This window comes from Cyprinus carpio, chromosome A15 (genome assembly GCF_018340385.1).
Source record: "Cyprinus carpio isolate SPL01 chromosome A15, ASM1834038v1, whole genome shotgun sequence".
In the NCBI taxonomy this organism is placed as follows: domain Eukaryota; kingdom Metazoa; phylum Chordata; class Actinopteri; order Cypriniformes; family Cyprinidae; genus Cyprinus; species Cyprinus carpio.
Window position 1 is genome coordinate 6,377,609 of NC_056586.1, and position 25,197 is coordinate 6,402,805.

The 25,197-nt window shown below is 38.5% G+C and overlaps 1 protein-coding gene across 1 annotated transcript in view; it reads right to left on the reverse strand.

Moving 5' to 3' along the window:
- Positions 1-22,046, reverse strand: part of LOC109048478 (interferon-induced GTP-binding protein Mx1-like) — a 76,992-nt gene extending 54,946 nt beyond the window's left edge. Inside the window, exons 1-3 of the mRNA XM_042770868.1 lie at positions 21,354-22,046; positions 20,650-20,858; positions 12,617-12,751 (exon numbers count right to left, since the gene is read on the reverse strand). Coding sequence (XP_042626802.1) covers positions 12,617-12,751; positions 20,650-20,858; positions 21,354-21,403 — 394 coding nt within the window. The 5' untranslated portion in view covers positions 21,404-22,046. The remainder of the gene's footprint in view (positions 1-12,616; positions 12,752-20,649; positions 20,859-21,353) is intronic.
- Positions 22,047-25,197: the final 3,151 nt, after the last annotated feature.

The window sequence follows — 25,197 nt, forward strand, 5'->3', positions numbered from 1 at the left end:
ATGAATTAGTGAAATAAATCAACTTTTTGAGATATTCTTATTAATGACCAGCGCCCTGTATATATATATATATTATATATATATATTATATATATATATAATATATATATTCTATATATATATATAGATATTTAACTATCTACACACACACACACACACACACACACACACACACATTACATAAATTGTATCTATATATCTAAATAAAATAGACTATAGATATACAGTATATGATCCAAAGTAACTAGTAACTAACTACTTGAGTAGTTTTTTTATCCAATACTTTTTTACTCTTACTCAAGCAACTTTTCAGACTATTACTTTTACTTTTACGTGAGTAAATAGTTCTATAAGTACTTTTACTTTTACTTGAGTACAGTTTTTACTCTACCCATCTCTGTATTGTTCTTATCAATCCGGACAATTTTCTAATTGACAGTCATTAGCTACGACCAACAGGAAGTCATCTATTTTGATTTTTAATGTGGATTTTTTAAAAATCAGACTGTAAATTAATTCATACTCCCCCAAGAAGAAACAAGTTGTTGTGAACATGATTCCAATATACTGAAGATGTTAAATTGCGAACGGGTTTAGGATAACTTGAATGCTGTGGCCATAGCGATTTATTAAAATAACATTAAAAATGCAACAGTTATTTTCCTATATCTTTACAATTCTTTATTCTAACTCTTCATATATATTTTTTTACATATGTAGAAGAAGTCATTCTTAGGAAACACAGTAAGTTTCACAACTTTATCATTCTCAGGGGCCACCAGAAAATTAAAACTATAACAGACCTACCTAATAGGTGAAGATTGTAATACTAAGGATGACCACCTGATAGAGACATAAGATTACTAATTCTCTGTGTATGAAAGAATAAAAAATAATGCATAGAATCAGTTTAAATGCACTGTACTCTCAGTATACGTTTAAATAATTATTGTAGAGATGCGTATAGAGCATTTAAAACATTTATAAAAATCTTTAAAATAAAAATAATATATATTTTAAAAAGTTAATATGAATTATACTGGTAACATAGTTTTATATAATTATTTCATAAATGTTTATAGATCATTAAAAGGATTTTTAAAAATGGTTATAGATCATGAAAAGTGTTGGCAACAATTTATAATAAGCTCTCTTTGGTTTACATTAGTTAATGCATTAACTAACACAAACTAACAATGAACAATCTATTTTTCAGATCATTTATTAATTTTTTTTAATGTTAGTTAATCCTAGCATTAAAAATATTCATGGTTATGTTAATTCACAGTACATAAACTAATCTTAAAATAAAAATTTAAACTAAAATAAGTATTAATAAATAATGTATTAAAATATTTTTAACTAAGCTTTAATTAACATTAACAAATGCTATATAATTATTGTTCATGTTAACTAATATAGTTAAATAATATAGTCTTTAACATTAGTACAAGCTAACTATGAACAACATATTTTTACTGCATTTATTTGTGTTAGTAAAAAAGTTTATGTTAATTCATGGTACAGTAACTGATGTACATTAACTATACATTTTAATTAATAATGTAGTAATCCATTTTGAACATAATATTAACTAAGATTAAAAAAAATGCTATATAAATGATGTTCATGTTAACTTATATAATGTCAAAAACCAAAACCTTATTGAAAAGTGTTACAAGAATTTTATAAATATTATGAGTGTGTGTGTGTGTGTGTGTGTGTGTGTGTGTGTGTGTGTGTGTGTGTGAAAGAGAGAGAGAGAGAGAGAGAGAGAGTGAGAGAGAGAGAGAGAGACTCACATTAATAAATGCCATTGTTCATTGTTCATGTAAATTAATATAATTAATGTTAATAACTGAAACCTTACTGAAAGTGTTACCAAAGTTTTATATATTGTTTTGTGTGTGTGTCTCTTGATGGTTCGGATTAACCCTTTCATCACAGTATCCCTTAAATCCAAACTGCTAAAGCAGGTGTGCCCAATCCTGTTCCTGGCGATTGACTGTCCTGCAAAGTTCAGCTCCAACACTAATCAATCACACCTACCTTTAATTTTCAAGCGATCCTGAAGACCTTAATTAGTTGCTTCAGGTGTGTTTGATTAGGGTTGGAGCTAAACTTTGCAGGACAGTCTATGGCCGTTAACAGTGTTGGACACCCCTGTGCTAGAGGGTTACTTTGTATGTGCCCGCTGGGCACAGTTTTCCTGATGCCACCGGGGTGGCGTTTGCGTTTACAGTTTGGGCCCGCCATCGCTGCTTGCAGCTATATTTTTACATTCTTACTTGCAGAACGACTGCAGCGTTGCCGTGTACAATTAAAACAGTGCAAAATTTAAAATAGTACAAAGAAGCATATAGCCTAAATTAAGAACAAGAGTTTTTGTCTCTTTGGGAGACGCACCTCTTTTGGCCAGTTTCTTTGTCTCACTCTCAGAGGTGCCACGATAAAAACAAAACCATATTATATTCTATGTAATACTCTCTATGCCGCTGCAAAAATTTTAAATGCTAAACCAAACGAGGCATTTGTCCAAAAACAGACACTTTGCCTAAACCTGCTGAGCAAGTTTGAAATGCTCATCAGACACTCTCCATATGAAAGAGCAAGGGATTCACACCTTTATGTCAACTCCCCACAATGAAGCTAACTACCCCCAAACCCCAACCTCCTCCAGCTGGACTGAATTCATTCACACTACTGGTTGCTCAGTGTAAAATGGACATGCTCTATCTAAAAGGAAAAAAAAATGGTGTAACATACCAGCAAACTGCAGAATTCACACGTCTGTATTAATCATTGTATATGTTATTTTATTATTAAAAAAAAAAACTGAACCTGTGTAGTTGAGGTCACTGACTTGCTTCTACCACTGGATGGATTATCTTGATAAACATTGATTGTTTGCGCACACGAGATCTTACTTTGCAATAATAAAAATAACAGTGTCACCATGCAGATGTTTTTTGTTGTTGTTGTTTTTATGTCTACTTTTTTTTTTTCCTTTTTTTTTTTCCTTTTTTTTTTACATTTTTACAGATTCCCCCAATCTCTCGCATACCCTTGCATTGCAAAGCATGCGGGAGATTGGGGGAATCTGTAAAATGTAAAAAAAAAAAAAAAAAAAAAAAAAACAAGTAGACAAAAAAATACAGCTTAAGAATTTAAGAAATCACCAGAGGCCCGAGTCCGACTGGAGCCCTTATCTTTTTTCTCTCTTTTTTGCTTCCTATAATTACACTGCTGTTGCAGCCATTAAAATATGTCAGTTTTGTTTTTAATTGCAAAGTTATATTTCTTAATGTTTCATAATTAATTAATTTGGAAAAAATGTTTGGAACATTTTTGTTTGTCAACTTGTTGAGTTGATCACGTTTGATCAATTTAGTATTCTCAAATCATCACGACTTGCTTAAAATAATCGTTTTTTTTTTTTTTTTTTTTTTTTTTTTTTTACTTACGAGGAGTGTCCGTGGGTGTCTGAATTGTACTGCCGGAGGCTGGTCGCTTCTTTCCATCCACAGAGTCCATCTGAAAACACTATTGCCGCTGCTTACTATAATGGCTGGCGTGCCGTACGGTTGTAAGCCAAAGTAGACGAGAACGCGCATGATGTCACATTTTGTGAATTTTCGCGCCAATTCGGGCCCGACTCCTCCACACACAATTGAGCCTACAGGCTGATAGAGGCAACCGTGGTGGACAGTCGAGGTGTCATTCTTTTTTTTACATCATGGTTGGCTCATATGTACAAATGAAAACTCTATCTTAAAGATTTTTTTAAGTAAAAACCTCCACATAGCTCCTTTAAAGCATAGTACAATGTTAGCTTAAACTCTGTATGCTAAACCCTATTATTATTATTATTATTATTATTATTATTATTATTATTATTTATTTAAACACGTTTTAATTAATACAAAGGAACAATAAAAAGTGATCAATTTCTTAATTCATGGACATAATTTTCGGCATGTCATTGGCACTGTATACAGGAATAAATGTGTTACAAAATGCCAGATAACGGATGAGTATGTGTTACCTGCTGAAATACATCAGCGAATTATTAAATGTTAGTTTGAAGCCTCTCATAATTTGTGGCATTAATGTGAGTGCCAAAATATGTGTTAGAACAAGGCCTAGCCTATAACTCTCATCAGTAAGCCACATTTTCAATCGTTTTATTTTTATTTTTTTATGGCATAGGCTAATGCACACCTCCTTAAATGTAATCTAAACATTCCAAGTTAATATTATTTCTAGGCGTTTTTCATGTAGCAGTTTTAGCCTATTAATCTTGATTTCTCACAACTTATGTTTTTTTATTTTATTTATTTATTTATTTTTATGGTATGAGTCCGCAAATAGGGTGTCATGAACATGCAGCCTTGTACAGAGAGGACCAACGACCAAGGTCAGGATTTTTTTATTCAAAAACTTAGACTGAAATGACAGCCCCTTTATACAATATAAGGGAATTATGTAGTTTTAATGGTTTTCATAATGACTTTTAATAACCATGACATGCATTCAGAGCCTTTGTGTAAATGTAATATATATATTTTTTTAATGCGTTAGGCTGCAGCCTACACCTATAACACGTTTTGAAATTAACCTTTTAAAAAATATTTTTAAATTAATTTTCTGATTTTTAAGGATGTTGTTATATTATAATGTTATTGTTGTTTTATTTCATTATTTGATCTGCATTTAATAAACTAAATATACATTTCAGTCAGTTTGCAAACTGTCCCTTTGCACCACTTGGAGGTAGTTTCGTGAACAACTTCAACACGCAACTGACTTGCAGTTAACGCCGTGAGCCTGTGGGGCCAAATTCACCAAATTCGAATCATATCATCTTTAGACCATGCTGACAAAAAGTGATTGATTTCTTTTTGATGGACAAAACTCTTTTCGTTCCGCTACAAATTTGAGGCAGGGTGCCAAAATGACTCTAAGTTTATATCTCTGCAAAGCTTTGACATAATGACAACAAACTTTGTGTGTGCCATTGTCCCCTCACACAGAACACACCAAAAATATTTGACTGCAGCACCACCTGTTGGTCAAAAGTGACAAGCCATTTAATCATATTACTAGATGTTGTTTTTATGATTTTTCAGCCATTTTAATTACAATCATCCTAAAATTGCTTTCATTACACATTGTTGCATTTGGTCTGATGCTCCATGCCATGCTTATTTCCTCATTTTGCATTTGAAGTGCTTGGCCTTGTAATTGCTGCTTGCAGCTGTATTTATTATCCTGCTTCTTCTTCCGCTCTTGAGTCTTTGGCAGCCCACAGAACAGCTTGTGGGAAAGTTGTGAAATTTGGCACACTTATAAAGGACAGTGAGAAAAGTCACCATAGTAAATTTGGAGCTTCTAACTCAAACTCTGTAGCGCCACCACTTGTCCAAAATTTCACTTTTGTTTATGCTAATAACTTTTTAACCTTAACACTGTGTCTACACCGGATGCGACAGTTTTCGTGCTGGGCTGCAACAGCTAAAGTCTGTCTGCATTGGACGCAACAAAAAATCTTTTGAAATTTGTGTCAGCACGTCATAAATAGAATGCAACAGCAGTTTTCTGTCAGGGATTTGTCGCGCCACGCCACATCCAGTGTAGACAGCATCATTAATTATAATGAGTTCTTTAGCATTTTGTCGTGCCGTGCCGCTCATGACCGGTGTAGACACAGTGTAAGGCACAAAAGGAAAATAATTTTTTTCCTCCGATTTCTTGGCTCATACCGAGTCGAATGTACACCGAAATTCAAAAATCATAAGGTTTAGGTTTTTTTTTTTTTTGGTATTTTTAATTGTTTAATTGTTAAAACCTACTTTTTTGACCTCATACGAGATGATTGGTCTGATTTTTACCAAAATTGGGTCAAATCATCTTCAGACTGATGCTGAAAAAACTTTGATTTCACACTAACCATGCCACATCAATTTAATGGTTTATTACACCTATTGGTCAGGAGTAATAAACCATTAATTAACCATTAATATTTACATTTCCAAAAATGCTAATAACTTTTCATTGCATTAGCCTATTCTAATGAAACTGGTCTCAGGATATTCCTTGGCTTATGGTGACAACATAGATACTAAATATGCTAGAGTTAGCTGTACTTTCTGTCCGCCATTTTGATTTTTGTTGAAAACCTACTTTTTTGAACTCCTCGTCACTCGTTGATCTTCAGACTTGTGCTGACAAAAAGTTATGGATTTTGTGTCAATAAATGAAATAGCTTTCGTACAGTGCCGCTATACATTTTAGGCATAGTGCAAAACTGCATCTGAGGCAGTATCTCTACAAATATTTGACATATTGACATCAAACTTTGTGAGTCCATTTGTCACCTCACACTGACCATGCCACATTAATTTGTTAACAGTGCCACCTATTGGTCAAAAATTTTCAGCCATTTTTACTAAAATAATCTTAAAATCATTTTAATTACTCATTCCTGCAGTTGGTCTGAAGCTTACTTCTGTAGTGATTGGCCCCATAATTGCTGCTTGCTGTTATATTTCTTCTTCCATTTCTCCTTCCACTCTTGAGTCTATGGCAGCCCATAGAACCCCATTGATACTGATAGAGGACAGTATCAATATTAACTACAGCAAATTTGGAGTGTCTAACTCAAACTCTTCAGCACCTCCACTTCTCCAAATTTTCACTCATGTTTATGCTAACTTTTGAACCATAAGGCACAGAAGGAAAATTCTTTTTTTCTTCTTCTGGATCCTTGGTTCATACCAAGTCGAATACAATTAAAAATGCAAGGTTCAGTTTTTTCTCTATTTTTAATTGTTCGAGAAACCTACTTTTTCGAAGTTGTCCCAGATGGTTTGTCTGATTCTCACGAAAATTGGCTCAGATCATCTTCAGACCATGCTGGCAAAAAGTTATGGAATTCAAGTTGATTCTTCAAACCGTTCTGGAATAACGTGCGAACGAATTCGACAAAAGCATGCAAAAATTGTTTTGAGGCTATATCTCCTCAACAGTTTGGCATTTTGAGACCAAACTTGGTGTGTGTTATAACACGCATGACCTGAGACTACCTGCAGTGTTTCGGCACTGTGCCACCTAGTGGTCAGGAGATAAGAAAATTAATATTTTTGCTTATAACTTCTGAATGTTTTGGCCAAAAATCACTAAACTGGTCTCTTTAGATTGGGTGGATCATGTCGAGTAGAATGACACCAAATTTTCCAATTTCAGCCATCTTGGGCGTCGGCCATTTTGCTATATTTTATGAACACAATGATGTATCATCACAAAACTTGGTATGGGTCATCAGCACGATGCCCTGAAGGAGCCTGAAAAGTTTTGAGCCAACGCCACCTAGTTGTAAAATCAAATATTCACATGCTTATAACTTTGGGTGTGGTCGACTTATTTTCACAGTAGTCACCTTTTTAAACTCTCAAATCCTTGCCGAGTCCAGCCATACCAAATATGCGAGGTTTTGCCTTATGGTTTGTGCAACGTTGTATTTTAGCGCTTAAAAAAATTTGCCAAATCTTAGAAACTGTTACTCCGATCGGCAAGAAACCACCGTAGGAAATTCGAAAACATAGTGTGCCGGCTATGTGATTATGCTAAATTGCCAAAATTATGATAGTAAGTGGCAAAGAAATGCAGAGTCGTTTTTTCTGTTCTCATATATAAATTGTCTATAACTTCCAAACAAAATGAGATTTTATATATGAGCATGTTGCCAGTGTATTTAGCACTTGCTGACATTTTTGAATATGTTGCCAGGAGTCTATAACAGTGTTAAACGTGACACTTCCTGTTGCCGGCAGGTGGCTCTATGACTACAACCGAATACGGGCATGTTGATGTGTTCAGGACAGGACTCTTATCAAACATGTGAAGTTTGGGGCAGATCGGACATTGTTTGCCTGAGTTACAGCAACTTCCTGTTTTACTGCATTAGTAGCATGCTTTAGCACTTAGCTAAGAGTTGCATGTTTTAGTATGTTATAAGCATGTTGACAGCCTATTTAACACTTGTTGATGCTTTTTAATATTTTCCTAGGAGTCTATGACAGTGTTAACCATGGTGCTATGACTATAACTGAATTTTGGTATGGGTGTTTGTTCAGAACAGAACACCTAATACACGAATGAAGTTTGGGGCAGATCGAACATTGCTTGCCTGAGTTTCAGCAACTTCCTGTTTCATGGCGAAACATCAAATTTGTCAGGCCGCCAGGAACACGCCCCTTGACGAAAACTCAAGATCTTCGCAATTCAACGTCACAAAGGTCTTATGATGACCCTCACCAAATTTGAAGATGATCCGATTAAAACTGTAGGAGGAGTTCATCAAAGTATGTGGCATGGAAATGGCAAAAACTGCACAAAAATCATACAGGAAATTCACAATAACGTACTTCCTGTTGGGTTTTGTGATTTGTACCAGGAGACTTTTTGGTAGGTAATGGTGTGTTACACGTGTGTACCAATTTTCATGCATGTACGTAAAACGTAGCTCGAAGCGCACTCCGTTGAAATTTTACAGGTGGTGCTATTGAGCCATTTTGCCACACCCTCTTCTGAAACCTATATCAGATGTAAATTTTCACCAGTTCTGATGCATGTTCAAAGTTTTGTGAGTTTTGGAGAATGTTTAGGCCCTCAAAAATACGATTCACTTTGGAGAAGAAGAAGAAGAACTAGATAAAGTTTGTCAAGACAAACTTTAAGTTGGCTTGAGAAAGCCTGACCAGAAAATTTAAAAAGTTTAAGAAGTTTAAAAAAGCAGGAGATTTGCATATTGCTAACATTAGAAGCAAGTGACTAGCATGTCATTAGCATGATTAGCAAAGTTACTAGCATGTTGCTAGCATGATTAGCATGTTACTAGCATGTTTCTAGCATGTTCACAGCATGATGAGCACGTGACTAGCATGTTGCTAGCATGATTAGCAAGTTACTAGCATGCTGCTACCATTTTTCTAGCATGATAAGCAAGTAACTAGCATGTCACAAGTGACTAGCATGTCGCTAGCATGTTTCTAGCATGATAAGCATGTGACTAGCATGACGAGTCGACTGACTAGCATGTTGCTAGCACATTTCTAGCATGATTAACATGTTGCTAGCATGTTCCTAGCATGATTAGCAAGTGACTAGCATGTCGTTACTAAGCATGTTTTTCTAACATTATTAGCATGTTGCTAGGATAGATAGATAGATAGATAGATAGATAGATAGATAGATATTAGAAATATTAGATAAATGAGTTTGAATGAGTTTAAATGGATTAGAAATAGTACATAGAAGCGAAGCGTGACTGAGTCTAATGGGCTTCAGTTTGTTTAGATTTGAATTTTGAAAGTTGGAGCTTGGCTCATCTGAACATTCTGTCAATGAAAGTCTATGGGAATTTTATGATTTTTAATGTTCATTTTTATGAAAGCCGTAAGTCCGATCAGTTAGAAAAGATATAGCACACCCGGCGAGATCAGTCTGAAGAGCTAGGCTGAGTTTGGAGTCTGTAGACTTAATATTATTGAGATTTTCCAATCCGGTTTTAAAACATTACATAGCAACGAATCAGCACTTTTAAGAGTCTTTAATGAAATTTTTTTAGCTACTGACTCGGGTCACTGTGTTGTCCTTGTATTTTTAGATTTGACTGCTGCTTTTGATACAGTAGATCATGAAATACTGATTACTCGTTTGGAGCAGTGGGTGGGCATCAGTGGTATAGCGTTAGAATGGTTTAGGTCCTACTTGTCCCAGCGAACTTTCTGTGTTGGCCTTGCTGACTCTGTTTCCTCGACTGCTCCCTTGTCACATGGGGTGCCACAGGGCTCTGTGCTTGGCCCTCTCTTATTTTCCCTCTATCTACTCCCACTTGGTTCAATTCTCAGGAAGCATGGTATTTATTTTCATTGCTATGCAGATGACAGTCAGATCTATGTCCATCTTAGAAAGTCAGACTCCTACTGTGTTAAGCCATTGCTAGCGTGTTTACATGACATTAAGGCCTGGATGTCTCTTAATTTTTTAAATTTTAATGAAAAAAAGACAGAAGTCATGGTCTTTAGTGGTAGTGGCACTTCTGTGACCCCGTTGGTTGATCTGGGTTCCTTAGCACAGTATCACAAGCAAATTATTACTAATCTAGGGGTAAAGGTGGACACTGACCTTAAGTTTGACAACCAGATTAACGCTGTAGTGAAGTCCAGCTTTTTCCAGTTAAGGCAGCTGGCAAAAATTAAGCCAGTCCTTCAGAAACAGCACTTTGAGACAGTAATTCACGCCTTTGTGACCACTCGGCTGGATTACTGCAATGCACTTTATTTGGGGGTTAATGGGTCCTCCATTGCCCGTCTGCAACTGGTTCAAAATGCTGCTGCTCGTCTTTTAACTGGCACAAGAAAGTATGAGCACATTTCACCTATTTTAGCTTCACTTCACTGGCTGCCTGTGCATTTTAGGATTCAATTTAAACTACTCTTATATGCTTTTAAAGCCTTGAATGGCCTTGCCCCACCGTATCTCGCCGAGTTGCTGCACCCCTACATTCCCAGCCGCTCTCTCAGGTCAGCTGACCAGCTGCTCCTGACAGTGCCTAGAACTAGGCTAAAACTCAGAGGAGAAAGAGCTTTTGCTGTTTCAGCTCCAAAACTATGGAATGCATTGCCATTACACATCAGACAAGTCTCCTCACTGTTTGATTTTAAATCTCTGCTTAAAACCCATCTCTTTACTCTGGCTTTTAACACCAGGTAATCGTGATTAATGTGATTTAAATGTGTTGTGTGTGCAGTGCATTTTATTTTATTTATTTATTTTATTTGATTTTATTTGTTTTATCTTATTCTATTACTTTTATTTTATTGTGTTTATCTTTTTATCCTATTGTATATTTTATTGTTGTGGTGTTACAGCACTTTGGAAACCTTGTGTTATTTAAATTGTGCTATATAAAAAAAACGCATTAAAACATTAAGGATAGACTTAAATCTCAAGCAAAATTAACAGTTACAAACATACACCAATAAGAAGAATAATAATTATAAAAATTCAGCACAATTTTGCAGGCAAAAAAAAAAAAATAATAATATTAGGTGTGTTCGACTTCATGAAGCGCTGAGCAAACCGATCAGAATCTGACTTGAAGCAGTGCATGCCAGTTAGAAATTTTGTCTGACTTGAGACGGCGCCGACGCCACATGACTGTCACGTGTGTCATCAAAGTACCGCGAGAGCGTTTCGAGAGCAGCAGGCTGACTCAGCCACTGCAGTTTCTCCAGAGCGACTGCATGAGCGCTGATGACGACACAGCTGCTTCACGATTGGTCAGATTCACCACATGACAGCGATCATGTATGTTTCAGGTTCCAATAATGGCCACAAATCTGTATTTTTAGAACGGTAAAAGCTTTTTTACTTTAGTCACACTGTTGTATTGAGTAACGTTTATCATACAACACTGATAAAAGCATATATACACTCACTTTATTAGTATTTAAATAGTATATGATTATGCTGAACTTTATTCTTGAAAAAATCGCGCTGTATTAAGCAGTATGTAAAAACTGTTTCTGTTGCTCATGAAAACGTTTCTAAAACGTCTGTGTATTTGACAAATATTGCATTTAATTTACTGTCCGGATTGACTTGTCTGTTTTCAACTCCGCCCCCAACTGCAAGCGGCTACTCTTGTTGATCGCTGCCTGTAGCCGTGCTTAGATCAGTAGGTTGGCTTTCTCAAGCCAACCTAATAAGAAATGGAACAATTCCAAGAGGGTCCTCGCACTGCATGCTTGGGCCCTAATTATGATATAAAGTGCTATATTTCATGAGTGCATTGGTGTACATTACAAAACTTTGTATGTACCATCGAGAGGATGACTTGAAAGTATTCAAATAGTTTTGACAGGGCCACCTTGTGGTCAAAAGTTGTAATGAAATTTCAAATAAATGCTATTAGTTTTCTGTGTATTTTGTCTATTGTAATGAGACTGGTATCAATAGACTTCTTTGGTCATGCTGAGAACAGTGATATCAATGTACCAAACTTTGTGAACAATTTGATTTTTTTTTTTTTTTTTTGAAAACCTACTTTTTCGAATCTCCTCCTATACCATTGGTCTGACTTTCTTCAAAATCAAATCATATCGTCTTCAGACCATGCTGGCAAAAAGTTATGGATTTTGTGTTTATATATGAAACAGTTCTTTAGCGCATCAACGAATTTGCTGAAAAGATGCCAAACTGCATCTAAGGCTGTATCTCTGCAGATTTTTGACATATTGATGCCAAACTTTGTATTTGCCATTGCCACCTCACACTGACCATGCCACATTAATTTGGTAACAGCGCCACCTATTGGTAAAATGTGATAAGCCAATAAATCATGTTACTAGAGGTTGTATGTATGATTTTTCAGCCATTTACATTAAAATCATCCTAAAATTTAGTTGGCCTGATGCAGTTGGTCTGATGCTACATGCCATCCTTAGCTTCTCATTTTGCCTCTGCTGTGCTTGGCCCTGTAATTGCTGCTTGCAGCTATATTTACCATTGATGCTGGTTACGATTGGTAAAGGTTTCTGCTCATACTGACCTTCTCTGACGAGGTTATCCACCTTTAATGGGTCATCAAAACGCTCTCTGTGACCACTATAGGAAATGGTCCCTGTCCATTTTCCATTTTTAAACTTCCGTAATTTCAACTCAAGAGGACAGCGAGTGGTGGTGCCTTTAAAAAAGAAAATCAATCAATGAATCAATCAATAAAAGCAAAAACAATACACTTCAAGTATCTCAAGGTGCGGGGGTCCCTAGTTTTCAGATTTTATTTATTTCAGAACATTCCAACAAGATTGTAAGAACCTTTGAAATTTGTTTCCACAGTTTCATCTCCCCCTCTTCTCCTTTTTTTTTTTTTTGGTAAGCATAAATGTTTCTTGCATGTGTCATTAATGCAGCAGATTTTAATAGCAGAGGGGGTATTTTTTGTAAATATTTAGTAAATATTTACAGTGGGAAAAAAAGTGATTTGCAAAGCTTGATAGTTCATTTTATGTGCTGTGAATAAAAAAAAATGGTTTGGCATAACACAAGGGTGAGTAAATGATAACAAAATTTCACTGCTTTGTTGCTGCAGTATTACTTCTTATATGTGTTGTTGTTTTTGTTTGTTTGTTTGTTTCACTAGCTAGGACCACACCACAAACAAGCTATGAAACTGTTAGTTGAACAGGGAGTTGAGGAAGAGTAGAAAGAGGAAGAAGGGGTCAAGGGAATGGGATGATGGTCAGGTTGAGCAGGACATCTAGAATTGATGGCTCAGAGAGACTCAGGGTTGGGGTACCGTCTCTAGCATATATTTAGGCCAGACAATTAGGACCCCCCGATACAACCTGATAGAAACATAATGTGGGATAAGGTTGGCTAAATGGATGAGAAAGGGAGGGAAGGGTGGGTTCGAGAGAACGAGACTAGCAGTGTGGTATGAGGTGGCCCGATATATATGGAGGTTTCAGGAAGTCAGGTGATTATTTGGGGCGTGCCCCTGCTCCTGAACATCTGTTAACCAATTAACTCCATTTCACTAGTTAGGACCACGCCACAAACAAGCTATGAAACTGTTAGTTGAACAGGGAGTTGGGGAAGAGTACAAAAGAGGATGAAGGGTTCGAGGGAATGGGATGATGGTCAGGTTGATCAGTGCATCTAGAATTTATGGCTCAGAGAGACTCAGGGTGGCGGTACCATCTCTAGCATATATTTAGGCCATACAATTAGGACCCCCAAAGTTGGGAAGAGCTGATTTAAGTGTGAGCTCGGAATGCCTGATCATAAGGAGAGGATGCGGAGGCTGAATAGTTCAGGCGTTAGATGGTTAACGCAGTTTCTTGTTTTCGTAAGCCTTTATTAGTAAGAATGTGTGAGAATGAGAGAAGCTGGGCAATCGTAACCAGTGGTTATTCAAAGGAGTACTTGATCCCTGACTAGTAGGTTTAGAAATACATGTGGGGATCTTAGGAAGGAATGAGCATAAGATATTAAGTTGTGAATGGACGGCGGGTCAGTTGATGGGAAAGGAAACTTTGAGACAGTTCCAGCCGGAGAGATATTCTGGAGATCATGCTTGGAGCAAAGCAATTAAGAATGGCTTCTTGGGAAGCAGGGCTCGGCTATGACCTTTTCAATGACTGGCGAGGGAAGCATGTTTATTCTGGAGCCAAGTCTAACTTCTGGAAATGGGAAATGAGATGAAGAGTCGGTTAAGAGATTGAGGAGTCCTGGTATATGAGTTGCTCGTAGGAGGAATTGTTGTTGAGTAGAGATTAAGTGGGCCTATGCATGAATTGCATAACTGCCAAACATAATCATCCCTTGTTTAAAGTTTCAACTTCTGCTGCATTGTCTGAGTGGCTGAGTAGATTCAGGACCATTCAACCCCCCAAAGGATGGCTATTACTATGGGATATGTTTCATTATGCTGTGGAGACTGCTCTTGACTGTGGATTGTGGGAACTGAATTCCAGAGGCTGTTCAGAATCAACCCAGCAGCCACCATATTAACTGCTGAAGTCTATTTAGGGTGTTGCATCAGTATACAGTTGGATGCAGCCGGGATGAAAGATGTAGATATTATGTAACTAAATGTTTTTCCATGATGAGAGGTGTTGTTGCTGGAGGCACATTTCCATTGCGTGATTATCTAATGTGACTCTGTCATAGGGGAAGGGATGGTTTGTGCTTTTGACAGAATGTCTGACACAAAGGATTTCCTTTGAGGTATTATCTGGATGGCATTGTTAAGGTGGCCTAGAAGTCCTGGTAGCTGACGCTTAGTACATCTGTCTAGCTCAGATGAAGTGTGAGGCTTTGAGATTTCTACTCTGATAATGGAAGGCAGCATTCAGTGAAAACATATATTGGTGTGGATATCCTCATTATGGTGGTGCAGATAAAGGTGCAGCTATCTGAAGTCTTTGAGGAGGTGAAGAAAGTTAGGAGACTGTGGTTGTTAGTAAGAGTCCATTGTAGCTTCGGAAAGAGAGTCTAACAACCTAGGGCTGCATCCGCAATCGAATGTGGCTCACGGTGAATTATGGCACCTTCCCAGAAGCCTCACCGGATTCTTGATGGATAGGCAAGACTTGGCATTAGTGGTATCGCCTTTGGCCAAGCTCCGTGGCTTGCTAAGTGAATGAGTATTCTGGGGTTGTGATGATACTGTTAATGGTTGGAATGCGAGTGTCGTGGAGAGAAGATAAGTTGATTTAATTCAGCCTCTTCTGCTAGTGGCCTGTCAACTATATCAGGTTCTTGATAGGAGTGTGGAGGTGCTTTGCAAGTCAGTCTGCTGGTGTCATTGGGTTATGAGAGCAGGAGTTTCTTGCATGGGCTGCGTCACAGAACGCGCAGGTGTGAAGGCGCCTGCAGTTAGCTGAGAGGCAGCCCTGAAAATGGCTAAAATAAGGGTGGAAGAATGGATGTTGGGATGAAAGGATGTCTTTGAGTGGGGGAGGTGGGGTTGAGGATGAGAGGATATGGGGGGGTAGAGGGAGGTAGGGAGAGAGTGCAATTGGGAGTTATAGAGAGGGAAGAATAAGAAGCTATCGAGTAATATATTTTAATTTAATGCCAGATCAACATATTATGCTATTTCCATGGCAAACGATTAAAATACAAGTATAGCAAATGCAATAAAACCTCTTAAATTCTAAAACTTTCTAAATAGCTATTGAGAATTATTAGAAATGCGAGGGTCGTATTGCTGTAAACGGCTGAACGAAGGGTGGAAGAAGAAATGTTGGAATGAAATGATGTTTGTGAGTGGGGTGTGTTGCAAGATGCAGGGAGGGAGGGAGAATGGATAGAAGTTTTGGAAATAAAATTGGAGGTTGAAGGAGACCGGCTGGTCTGTGTGAGCAAACACTATAGAATATGCAATGATCAATAAGGTCGCTCAATCGCAGGAAGCCCCACCTTCCGAATGAAAGAGCGATCAGTAAGTTGGCACGTCACTGACAGCTGCCATTAGAAGCATCCTGGTTGTTATAGAAACAGTCACCAGTCTTAGACATGCGCTTAGGACTGTGCATGCACACTGACTGATCTAGCCTAAATAAGTAAGTGGTGCTGTTGTTAGCTGCAGGCTCGTCCGCCTGAGGCGCCTGCCATGGTGGTGCTGTTGTTAGCTGTGGGATCATCCGCCTGAGGCGCCTGCTGTGGTGGTGCTGTTAGCTGCGGGCTCATCCGCCTGAGGCGCCTTCCGTGGTGGTGCTGTTGTAGCTGCGGGCTCATCCGCCTGAGACGCCGCCATGGTGGTGCTGATGTTAGCTGCGTGATCGTCCGCCTGAGGCGCCGCCGTGATGGTGCAGTTAGCTGCGGGCTCGTCTGCCTGAGGCACTGCCGTTGTGGTGCTGTAGTTAGCTGTGGGACCATCCACCTGAGGCACCTGCCGTGGTGGTGCGGTTATCTGCGGGCTCGTCCGCCTGAGGCGCTGCTGTGGTGGTGCGGTTAGCTGCGGGCTCCTCCGCCTGAGGCGCCTGCCATGGTGGTGCTGTTGTTAGCTGTTAGCTGCGTCACAGAACGCGCAGGTGTGAAGGCGCCTGCAGTTAGCTGAGAGGCAGCCCTGAAAATGGCTAAAAGAAGGGTGGAAGAATGGATGTTGGGATGAAAGGATGTCTTTGAGTGGGGGAGGTGGGGTCGAGGATGAGAGGATATGGGGGGGGGTAGAGGGAGGTAGGGAGAGAGTGCAATTGGGAGTTATAGAGAGGGAAGAATAAGAAGCTATTGAGTAATATATTTTAATTTAATTCCAGATCAACATCTTATGCTATTTCCATGGCAAACGATTAAAATACAAGTATAGCAAATGCAATAAAACCTCTTAAATTCTAAAACTTTCTAAATAGCTATTGAGAATTATTAGAAATGCGAGGGCCGTATTGCTGTAAACGGCTGAACGAAGGGTGGAAGAAGAAATGTTGGGATGAAATGATGTTTGTGAGTGGGGTGTGTTGCAAGATGCAGGGAGGGAGGGAGAATGGATAGAAGTTTTGGAAATAAAATTGGAGGTTGAAGGAGACCGGCTGGTCTGTGTGAGCAAACACTATAGAATATGCAATGATCAATAAGGTCGCTCAATCGCAGGAAGCCCCGCCTTCCGAATGAAAGAGCGATCAGTAAGTTGGCACGTCACTGCAGCTGCCATTAGAAGCATCCTGGTTGTTATAGAAACAGTCACCGGTCTTAGACATGCGCTTAGGACTGTGCATGCACACTGACTGATCTAGCCTAAATAAGTAAGTGGTGCTGTTGTTAGCTGCAGGCTCGTCCGGCTGAGGCGCCTGCCATGGTGGTGCTGTTGTTAGCTGTGGGATCATCCGCCTGAGGCGCCTGCTGTGGTGGTGCTGTTAGCTGCGGGCTCATCCGCCTGAGGCGCCTGCCGTGGTGGTGCTGTTAGCTGCGGGCTCATCCACCTGAGGCGCCTGCCGTGGTGGTGCTGTTGTAGCTGCGGGCTCATCCGCCTGAGACGGCGCCATGGTGGTGCTGATGTTAGCTGCGTGATCGTCCGCCTGAGGCGCCGCCGTGATGGTGCAGTTAGCTGCGGGCTCGTCTGCCTGAGGCACTGCCGTTGTGGTGCTGTAGTTAGCTGTGGGACCATCCACCTGAGGCGCCTGCCGTGGTGGTGCGGTTATCTGCGGGCTCGTCCGCCTGAGGCGCTGCCGTGGTGGTGCGGTTAGCTGCGGGCTCCTCCGCCTGAGGCGCCTGCCATGGTGGTGCTGTTGTTAGCTGTGGGATCATCTGGCTGAGGCGCCTGCCGTGGTGGTGCTGTTAGCTGCGGGCTCATCCGCCTGAGGTGCCTGCCGTGGTGGTGCTGTTGTTAGCAGCGGGCTCGTCCGTCTGAGGCGCTGCCATGGTGGTGCCGTTATTAGAAACACGAGAGCCGTATTGCTGTAAATGTCTGAAGGAAGGGTGGAAGAATGGATGTTGGGATGAAAGGATGTTTGTGAGTGGGATGTGTTGCAAGATGCAGGGAGGGAGGGGGAGAATGAATAGAAGATTTGGAAATATAATTGGGGTTGAAAGAGACCGACTGGTCTGTGTGAGCAAAGACTATAGAATACCCAAGACGTGTCACTCCTTTAGTTTTGAATAGGGAAAAAAAATGCAACACTCAATATGGCCGCTCAATCGCAGGAAGCCCTGCCTTCTGAATGAAAGAGCTAATCGCTAATCTGAAAAGTGAGCACGACACTGCAGGTGCTGTTAGATGTGTCCCGGTTGCTATAGAAACAGTCAATGGTCTGAGACGTTTGCTTAGGACTGCGCATGCGCACTGACTGATCTAGCCTGAATAATTAAGCTTTTAATAACGCTATTTGAGTAAAAGTAACAACATTTATGGCACAGTTGTTGTCAGATTTCTTTGGTGATTTCAAATATGAAATTTAATCATGAGCTTAGTGAACAGTTTTGGATAATTTGATGTTTCCCCATACAAAGAGATAGGAGTTGCTCTTGCATGCCTAAGAGGCGTTTCAAAGATGGCCGCCGAGTGACATGACTTGTCTTAAAAGGACTTTCCTTGAGGGACAGTGAATGGGCGTCTGGAATTTAGAAGTAGCTATAGATAATTTTTAGAAAACATGGAGCCGTATTGCTGATTGTTTGTTTATTTACTTATTAAGCCATACCAGCATATGTGGCTATATTTCATGGGGAAATTCAGTCAGTACATACATAAATCAATCCGTACACATGTCTGTAATACATACGAGTCAAAGGGGAACAATTTAGAATGTTCAATTTAACCAGCCTGCGTGTCTTTGGGCTGTGAGCCATATTGCTGTAATCAGCTGAAGGGAAGGGTATAGGGATGGATGTTGGGATGAAAGAATGTTTGTAGGTGGAGTTTTATGAGCAAACTGTGAGCATAGAGAAGAGAAGAATTTTGGGAGAGATCAGATTGAGTGATTGCAGGTGGAATTATGTCTTGCCTGCTGCTAGAGGGAGCTGGTGTCTGATGCTGTGAAGGAGAATTCTCGTGACGTCACGTGTTACGGAGAGTGACTCCCTAGGAGTTGCCGGAAGTGCTGAAGGCTCAAAGTTTGTCATGACAGAAGTTTTATTGATACTAAATATAGTTGAAATAACTGTTTGTTATCTGCACGATTTAATTGGATACCTTGGATTTAAGTGCGTGTTGAAGGCGACCCGTGGTTCAGTTGTCCTTGGCTCTGGATTCTGAAAGATGTGCAATGGAAGCGCTGAGGAAGAGTCAGAGAAGCGGCTCGTGAGGGGAGATGAAAATTCCGTTTCTGCGTCCACCACGCAAACGATGATGGCGATCTTGGCCCGTGGATCCCACTGACGGAGAGGGTGGAGACCGGGAACAGCTCAGAGTCCTCCCGAGATGAGCCTGGGAGTAGACACTAGTGGCCTGGAATGTGCGCGACCGACGCGACCGCTCGGAAAGAGACTGCGATCGGGACGATGAGAGGTGATCCTCAAGTGTCGCCAGTGACATTGAATCGAACAGAGCGCCGTCCAGGCCAGGCGAGTCCATCTGTCCTTCGAGAGAACGAAACCATCACCAAAATATTAGATAACCCGATATATATGGAGGTTTCAGGAAGTCAGGTGATTGTTTGGGGCGTGCCCCTGCTCCTGAACACCTGTTAACCAATTAACTCAATTTGTTTTAATAAATAAATATTTTTTCAACAATACAGTTCAAAGGAAACAACAAAACAATTTAGGACTAGTGAAAAAAAAATAGTTTATCTTTTAGTCACTTTGGGTGAAAGCTGTCTGATGAATAAGTGTTAATTATATAAATGATTTTTATTTTCACTATTTAGCATTATTAAGTGTGAACACAAGATGATTTAATTATGAATTATGAACTTTTTTGCATGACTTAAAAATGTAAAGCAAGAGTATATACAGTACAGTTTAAAGGGATACTCCATCCCAAAATGAAAATTTAGTCATTAATCACTTACCCCCATGTCGTTCCCTTAATTCGTCATCGGAATCGGAATTCTCTCCAAATCTTGGCATATGCTCTTCTGCAACACTAAACAGTACGCAGATGGCGTATGCTCTTCTGTATCAGCCATGCCACAAGGATACGTTTTTTATGTGTATTTACGCTTTGGTTTAAAAGCAAACAATGCATCGGCGCAGCTTGGCTGACACAGAAGAACATATGCCATCTACGTACTGCTCAGAATTGCCAAAATGGCACTACACTGATTTGGAGAGACACAGAGGAGAGGAATTGTTAAATAAAGTCATTATTTTTGTTTTCTTCGTGTACAAAATGTATTCTCTTTGCTTCATAATGTTACGGTTGAATCACTGATGGCAGATGGACTATTCTGACAATGCTTTTCATACTTTCCTGGACCTTGACACTATTATTTAATTGGTAATCTATGGGACAGACTCAAGCCTCCCTGTTTTCATCCAATATATCTTAAATTGTGTTCCAAAGACGAACAAAGCTTTTACAGGTTTGAAACGACATGGGGGTAAGTGATTAATGACAAAATTGTCATTTTAGGATGGAGTAACCCTTTAACTTAGTCACAAAGTGCTGAAATAAAAGGAATTTCAAAATCTTACCACTTCCTCGAGGCAGAGCCACTCCAGAAAGTGCCTCCAAAACAGAACTCTTTCCAGAACTCTGATCTCCCACCACTGCAATTGATGGTAGATCTATATCTTTATCAATGCCGATCAACCTTAGAGAGTCAATCAACTCAATCAAAGGCTGAACAGATTCAATGAAGTGATTGTGGATTGCTCCATTAATTTGTGACTCTGGAAATGAGCTTTATATTTAAAACGTCAAAAGAAAAAAAGAGGGATGGAGGGGGAAAAAAACAGAGGAAGAGATTATTTAGGTCAACTGTTGGTGGTTCTGCAGTGGTAGAAAACAACACAAAATCTTTCACTGCAGAGATGAAAACATACCAACATGTTAGCGTTATGATCTTAATAAAAATACTTAATTATGAAGCAATGTCAGGATTTGTGTTGTAAACATTATAGTATTTTGTATAGTTTGTAGTATTGTATATGGGTATTTATATGAACACTTACAGCATTGTGATGAAGAAAAAAAAATACAAGAACAGACTTGATACTTGCACAGTTGTTTCAGTTTTACTTACAAACTTGTCATTTTTAGAACCAAAATAAATGTCAACACCACATCTCAGTTAAAGTATTGATTAATAGCATACTATGGTAGAAACGATGCTGATAAAACACTTTAAGTAATCAATTAAACAAACAAACATCTGAGGCATTACTGTATACTGTACCTCTCTGCGCCTTGGCAATTGTAGTCTCTAAGTATGTCTTGACAATCCATAATCTATCTAAAAATGAATTTAGAAATTTTAAACTAAGATGTGATTTGTTAGCAACGCATTTATTCAGTGAGTTCTTTAGTACTTTACTTTCACTTGAATAGTACTATGCATAATAATTATTAATAAGAAAAAAAGTAAAAGAAAGTGTTGTCTCCTTACCTTATGCTTTTGTAGCAAAGTTCAAAATTCCATAGGTTTATATGTCATCTCTCACACATCTTTCAACATTTATTAACAGAAGTTTATTGTTTGTTAAGAAACTGAATTACGACTGAATTACCCGTAATATGCAAACACTGGAGGAAAGTCAGAACTGATTCAAATAAATTTAGAGGTGGTGCTTTTGTTACAGTACTTGAATAAATTTTTCTACTTTCTTGAGTATAATTAAATTCTGGTACTTTTGTCTTATTTGGCTGCTGTGCCAGTGTGTTTGACACATTTGCAGTATGTGATAGTTTGTTCTAGATGGTTTCACAATTGCCATGTAACAGCATGATTCTCTGAAGTCTTTTGAATTCTGAATCTGAAATTTAATGCTTTCACATTACAAATCCTGTGTTACAGCAATTTTCAGGGTCTTTCTTTTAAAGATCAGTTTAAAAGTATACAGAAAATTGAACAGTACTGAAACACACAGATATCAGCAATCAGCATATGAATCTCAACAAATGATAATAAAATATTAAACTAATCGGATCAATTCTGGACATCACAAAAAGCTACTAACCAACCCAACAACAAAACAGCAAAAATACAAAATAAATGCATGAACCAAAGTTAGACTTAAAGCAAATAATAGGACAATTCCGCGGCATAATTAATTCATGCTGTGATGCATGCTGGGCGTTTTGTACTGTGGTACCCAGCACGCATTGCAACATTACACTTTATATTGTCACCATTGTTGAGGTTCATGTGTTGATTTATGATGACTTTGTGTGTTAGTGGACTTAAACTTTTTGTTTTTTAAATTTTTAACTGATTCTGCAGTACTGTTGATCTTATGCTGCAGTTTTATACAGCATATCTATTATTGGCACAACACAATCGTTACAGTCAAATGACGTTAGTGAATGTCAATAGTTGACTATCATCAGCTGAAGTCATTCTGTCTTACTGCAAATGTGTTTGATAAATACACCATCACAGCAGCCAATAAAAATTAATTTGCTGTAATAAAAGTTAAGAGCCAAGCTAATTGAAACACTAATCACCACTGTGGTGACTTCTAATGAAACAAACATTAGATTTAAACCCTGTTAATTCAAAAATAAGAACTTCTGTAGACCTCTAACAGAAAAAATAGTCAGTCTGGTTAGTAATAAGTGAAGCTCGAGATGCTGTTTGTGGAGCTGTTTATTCCTCCTCTGCTGAGATCTTCAGAGACTTAATGCTGAATTCATCCAAGGCTGTGGCTGCAGTCAGTTGTTGTGTTTCTGTTCAATTCTTTTTTTCTGTCCTCTTCTTTCCTTCAGTGATTTTGCTTGTTAACAGGAGCGGCCTGCCCAAGTGCCATCATTCCACGCTACATGTGGGCCAGATCATCATTCCACATGTGCCAGATGTGGGCCAGATCTGGGCCGACAATATGTTGCTATCTGGGTTCTGAGGTTATATATATATAATATATGAATAATCCAGTGCTTATTGACATAACATTTAACCCTTTAGCGCGTACGATCACACCGGTGTGATCAGTTTTGGCTGATCCCTGAAGCGTACGATCACACCGGTGTGATTAGAACTTTCAGTGCGTCACATCATCAACTGCTGAATTTAAATCCGCTTTCGCGCTTTGGCTGGCGCAGAGCCAGATCAGACGCGCTGAGCGCTGGACATATAATCACAAATATTCAGCGTTTTCAACCATATATAATGCTTATTTTAGGTTTCAGATATTTAAAAACACATAAGTACTAGCAAAAAAATACATTTGCAGTTTGTAAAATACACGCTGATGTCTATGGAAAAGGCAATAATGACCCTTACAAATATAATCTGACTACGTTTTTATTGATATCATATAGAGATTGTGTAGGTAACTATAAAGTTTACTCTGCCTTTCTCCCAGTTTAGCAGAGACCTACTTTAACGTGTTTCGGGAGGAAAGGATGAATTTGCGTGCTGTAAATCCCACAGCTCGGATTCAGCGCGAACTAACATGGTGGCGCCCATCACCCGGTATAGATTAACTAACACGGTCGATATAAAAGTGTTTAAACTACCAAATATATTTACTTGCACATATTTCAGAATCGGAATATCAGATATACCATAATATAGTGAGCATGTTTGTGAATATTTAAAATAAAACAGGGAAAACTAAATAAAAGCAATCCATGTGTCATACAGATCTATTTTGACTTTGGTGTGTCACATGACAAGCATGATGCGTCGCCATGGAAACAATAAGGCGGTACACTCTAAATAACGGTCGCCTGAAAAAGAACTCACGCCGGAGTCTCAGCTTGAATATTTTAAACTTACGTGCGAAAGGGTTAATACAGCATATAAACTATTCTGCCTTATGTTTGTATAAACCAACCCTAAAATTGTCATTAGGAAAATACAGAAAAAAATATTATAGAATACAAATCAATGGTTATCATCCAGCAGTGTATTGGATTTCTTATCCAATTTAAATTCATAAGAAAAAATAAATAAAAATAAATAAAGCCTGTCAGTTAGACAAAAGTCAATATTTTTTACATTTCTGTCTCCCATATCTGTGTTTTCTCTGCTGCACACACATCCTTTGTATCCTTTGTATCTTTGTATTTGATTTGTATCCATAATATTCAATATTCAGCTAACAAGAAAATATTTTGCAATAACAGTTAGAATAAATGTGAATGATATCTAAGATTTTTCACTTTTAATTATTTATTTATTTATTTATTATTATTATTATTATTATTATTATTTTACCTTATTGGAATCAAAATTAGGAATTGACAAGAATAGGATAAAAATCATAAAAATTCAAATGATGCCCAACCTTACCCATACCCCACATTTTTTTTTTTTTTTACTCGCACATTTCAATTCACACTGTTTTAAACCCTTTCTTTTCTTTTTAACCCTCACTTACCCTTCTTTGCGTTTGCCTTACTTAAAAACAACTACATAATCTTATACCTGAATGTTTTTTTTTTCAAAATTAGTTATAAAACAGTTACTCCTGGCAACAGGGATAGGTAATATGTTTGCTTAAAGGGGTGCTATTATGCTTTTTCACTTTTTCAACTTTAGTTAGTGTGTAATGTTGCTGTTTGAGCATAAAAAAGATCTGCAAAGTTACAAAGCTCAAAGTCCAATTCAAAAGGAGATATTTTATTTAACAGGAATCACTTTCAAAAAACTACAATGAACGACTCATTTGGACTAAAACAAATATTTTCTGGGAGTTGTTATATCACAAATATCGATGAATGGGACGAGACCTGGTTGAGCTGCACTAGAGAAGGCAGCGAGTGTTATATCACTATGTCGTAAAACACACTAGTGTTCCCAAGATAGACAAGTTTAGAGCGATTAAAATCATCCAGGTTTAAATCGTGCTCAAATTGATTTGAATTTGACACAATATTTAAACTGAAGCTGGCAGAAGGCAACTATGGTAAGAGGCAGGACATTTCCCGACCAGATGCAGAGTGTTGTCAATCCCAACACACACTGGCCCAGCTAACCAATCACAGCACACACTGGCCCAGCTAACCAATCAAAGCACATTTTGTATTCCAGAAGGCGGGCCTTCATTTGATACAGGAACTATTCGAGCCGTTCATGC